Below are 3,805 nucleotides of genomic sequence, written 5' to 3'. Positions count from 1 at the left end.
AATTTTCGATTAATTTATCTGATTCTGTGAGAAATTGTTGGCCATTTGTTCAAACCACTTGTGTGTACAACTTCCCGTGGCATTTAAAGGTGATAGTTTGGCTGTTAACTGGTCAGTAATTAATTGCATTTTGCCAGCGGACACATGTAGAGTGAACGGTTAGTAATTTGCGCGCGGTGCTGAGTGCTCTGCTCTCCGGGTTAGCATGCTGTGTAGGCTACTGGTAAGGCCAGATACATTTACATTTCTTTACCACCGAGCTGCGTGCGCCTGTTGTTCAGTACACCGTGTGTGTGTGTGTGTGTGTGTGTGTGTGTGTGTGTGTGTGTGTGTGTGTGTGCGTGTGTGCGTGCGTGTGTGTGTGTGTGTGTGTGTGTGTGTTACTGCCGTCACCGCATCCGCTATCAACGTTTTTAGTATGAATACTCAGGCAGCACCAATGAGAGTCGCATGTCGTTCTGATGAAAGCACGGAGGTGAGTCCGGCTGCTAAATAAACAACACCACTACTATTCCTTCTATCATTATTAGTTTGCTAGCGGACAGGTAGAATAAACTGAACTGCGCCCGCGTGTCTGTTTGGGCCATTCGTTCCTGCGTGTGTGTGTCATGTAGTTCTCGTGACAACCAAACACTCAACCTAGCTGTGAAACGCAGTGATAACTGCCTCTGTGGCTTGTTTGACATGGAGGCAGCAGCGGTGAAACCCCATAGTTATACGTTTCTCGGTGGTTAAAGCATTCACCAGTCCAGCTCATATTAGTTTGCTATATCGCAGCAGACTGTTTTCTCCTTCTATACCACATTTGGCTTAACATTGAAATGAAACGCCACTCCCTTAGTTAATATTAATGCATTTTTAATTTTCTTTTCATGATTCTTTCCCTGATTGGTGGTGGTTACTTCAGGCCGGGACACAAATAATTGAACTACCCAAAGGTAAGTTAAACTGCAGTATTGAGTGCTAAATACAGTGCTATTTATAAGGCTTCAATGTGGCTGTGTGTAGCCACATTCAGTTTACCACGCAGGGTTAGAGTACAAGTTACTGCCCCCTGCCAATGGCATGTCTTTTTTTATGTCAGGCAAATTGTTTTTCCAGTTCAGCCACAGTCCTTTTTAAAGCCATTTGTAGCCCTCATTATAAAGGTGTGCGAAGGATTCTCGTCAGAAGGGTTAAACAGTGTGAAAATGAAAACTCATGTTGGGGAGGTGATAGTCTCGCAAAGCCAGACCAAACTACAGCAAGTAGTATGGTCTGGAAGCATGCCGTTTAGAGCCGTCTATTCGGGGGGGAAACTGGGCTGGCCTGTTTTTATTTCTTTAAACCAATCACAATCATCTACGGCGGGGCTAGCCCCGGGAAGCAGCCAATGGAGGCGTAGCGTTGTTAGCCGACGCCAGCGCTTAGACGCTGGCGGAAACGGTTCAGCCAGACTAGGGAGGTGATGATAAGAAAAATGTAGTCAGGTGACACAGCTTTGTTGTGACAAATGGCCATAAAAAGCTTATAGCCACTTTCAAAACAGTGGCAAAGTGCTGTAGAGCATAATAACACATTTAATACTGAGATTGTATACAGAGTGAAGTAATTTGCATTTTCTTTTATTAATTCACTATTTGTTTTAGATCCATTCTGAGTTCCTGTGGTTCATGGCTGTTCCTGGGTCCATGGCCCAGTTACAGTCACTCAAGTCAGCCGATCAAAGGTGGATCAACAGGCCAAATGACGGACACTTTGGACCAGGTACATCTGGAGCATCAAACAAAACAAGTTTCCTTGGTAGCTTAGAGGGTGTCAGAGTTTCCCTATCTTTTACAGATACATAACAAGGGCAGACCATTATAGTGTCTTTAATATATGCAGCTCATGTTTCACCATCACACCATTGAGCTTACATTTATTTTCTAATGAAACTCTGGCATTACAAATGTCCATTTATTTTTAAATAAATTGTAGGATTTAAGTTTTAAGAGTGTCTTCGATTATGAAACTGATTGAATTGAAAATTAATCAATATCATGTTGTCCTAGACTGACGACATTCTTCTTCGGAGGGAGTGTGTACCGAAAGCCTTCATCATCTGCCTCGGAGAGGATGCAGATGACTTGATCAAGGAATATCCGGTAAGCTTCAACAGTTACACTTTTATGCAGGTTGAACAGGTGTTATAAAGTTCGGTCTACTTACGAGCGTAGTTCACGTCAACCGGGTAACTTTAATCTTTCATCACTCGTCCATGGCTGTGACTCATGCCCAACGGTGACTCTGCGCGTGTGTGTATTAGTGTGCGCGCGCATGTTTGTCTGCAGTGCCGATACACACACACACACACACACACACACAGAGGAACAGACAGATTCGGCAGACTAGCTTTTATCATCCCCAAATAGTTTGTAAAATTAATAAATGCGTGTCTCCAGAACATATTTAAAAACTGTATTAGCGGGGGGGAGAGAGAAAGGTTTTCGTTTATTGATTTTACCTAAATGGTTTTGATTTACTAACCGGTTACACATGTACACGTGCACACCCCTACTCTAGATTGCAACAAATATGCAAAACATGATTAGAAATTATTTGATGTACTGTTGTACATTCATACGATAGAGGTACTAGTATAGTGAAAAAGTAAGTCAAGGGCCCTGAAAAAAATACAGATAAAATCAAGACACAAAGTATACTTGAATTACTCATTAGAATAATTAGTGCATTTTCACAAAAATGGACTCAAGACTAATGCCAGTGATATTATTGTACCATACAAGGTTCATAGTTAGTTACTGCATACAAGTGCAAATTGATGACAGTGATGTTTTGTGTCATGTACTGTAGGACTCTGGAGCAGCTCGCCATTGCAGAGTTTGTCTTTCGAAAGCATGGGGAAGGACCGCAGGAGCCACCTGAAAACATGGGCCTCTTCATCGAGGGTGTGGAGGTTTTGCATGGACTGACCTGAACCTAGCTTTTCCAGCACCCCTTTCTTTCACTTTTGAGGTGCTCCAGAAAATCATCATGCATCTCAAGCAACATAAGATGTCCCCCAAAGTCTAAAATCTGTATGGCAGACTTGAAAACAGTGACTACACATGAGAGACAAATATTCTTCAAACCACAAGGTGATATACACACATTTTGTCACACGTTTTTGGAAGAGCAGGTGAAAGGTTCCATTTTTGTTTCGATATGGTCCAAAAAGAACAAAACACACTGGCTGTAGAGCAGAATCTATGTTTAGCACGCACAAGAATACATAACTTTGGTGTTTTTGATGGTTTTATGCATTACTATGCACACAGTTTGTCAGATTTAAAACTGTAAAATAAGTTCCTTTTTATATTTACAGAAATCTCAATATTTATTATCACTTATAAGTAAAACCATTTTTGGAATAATTTTTTCAAACTTATTTTTAAATATTAGGTGAAATGTTGAGATGGTATCATATTGACTTGGAGGATTTTTATAACTTTAATTGGCGGCTGCCAGAAACAAGGAAAAAAGGACAACTTGCATTACACACCGTGTTTGTCTGATTTAAAACTGTAAAAAAAGAAAAAAACCTGTGAGTCATTACATTGAGAAACTATCAATATTTCATCTTAGTATAAACATATTTGGATTTACTTTTTCAAACATATTTCAAAATTAAAGGTGAAATGGTGATAGTATATTTATAATGACTTACAAGATCTTTTTTATTTTTATTTTTATTTTTTTAAAGGTGAAGTCACCGATTCCTGAGACTGCTTGTAGTCCTAATCACTTTCTCAAAAATCTGTAAATATATCCTCACGATCTGTCA

The 3,805-nt window shown here is 40.2% G+C and overlaps 1 protein-coding gene across 1 annotated transcript in view; it reads left to right on the top strand.

Annotated features, from left to right (window-relative positions):
• Nucleotides 1-3,453, top strand: part of LOC307271121 (uncharacterized protein) — a 3,684-nt gene extending 231 nt beyond the window's left edge. Inside the window, exons 2-4 of the mRNA XM_080054994.1 lie at nt 1,629-1,746; nt 2,034-2,126; nt 2,836-3,453. Coding sequence (XP_079911120.1) covers nt 1,629-1,746; nt 2,034-2,126; nt 2,836-2,907 — 283 coding nt within the window. The 3' untranslated portion in view covers nt 2,908-3,453. The remainder of the gene's footprint in view (nt 1-1,628; nt 1,747-2,033; nt 2,127-2,835) is intronic.
• Nucleotides 3,454-3,805: the final 352 nt, after the last annotated feature.

The sequence above is a fragment of the Ammodytes marinus genome (genome assembly GCF_949987685.1).
Source record: "Ammodytes marinus genome assembly, contig: scaffold_179, whole genome shotgun sequence".
NCBI lineage: Eukaryota > Metazoa > Chordata > Actinopteri > Uranoscopiformes > Ammodytidae > Ammodytes > Ammodytes marinus.
The sequence above is the reverse complement of the archived record's forward strand: the minus strand, read 5'-3'. Positions and strand labels throughout refer to the sequence as shown.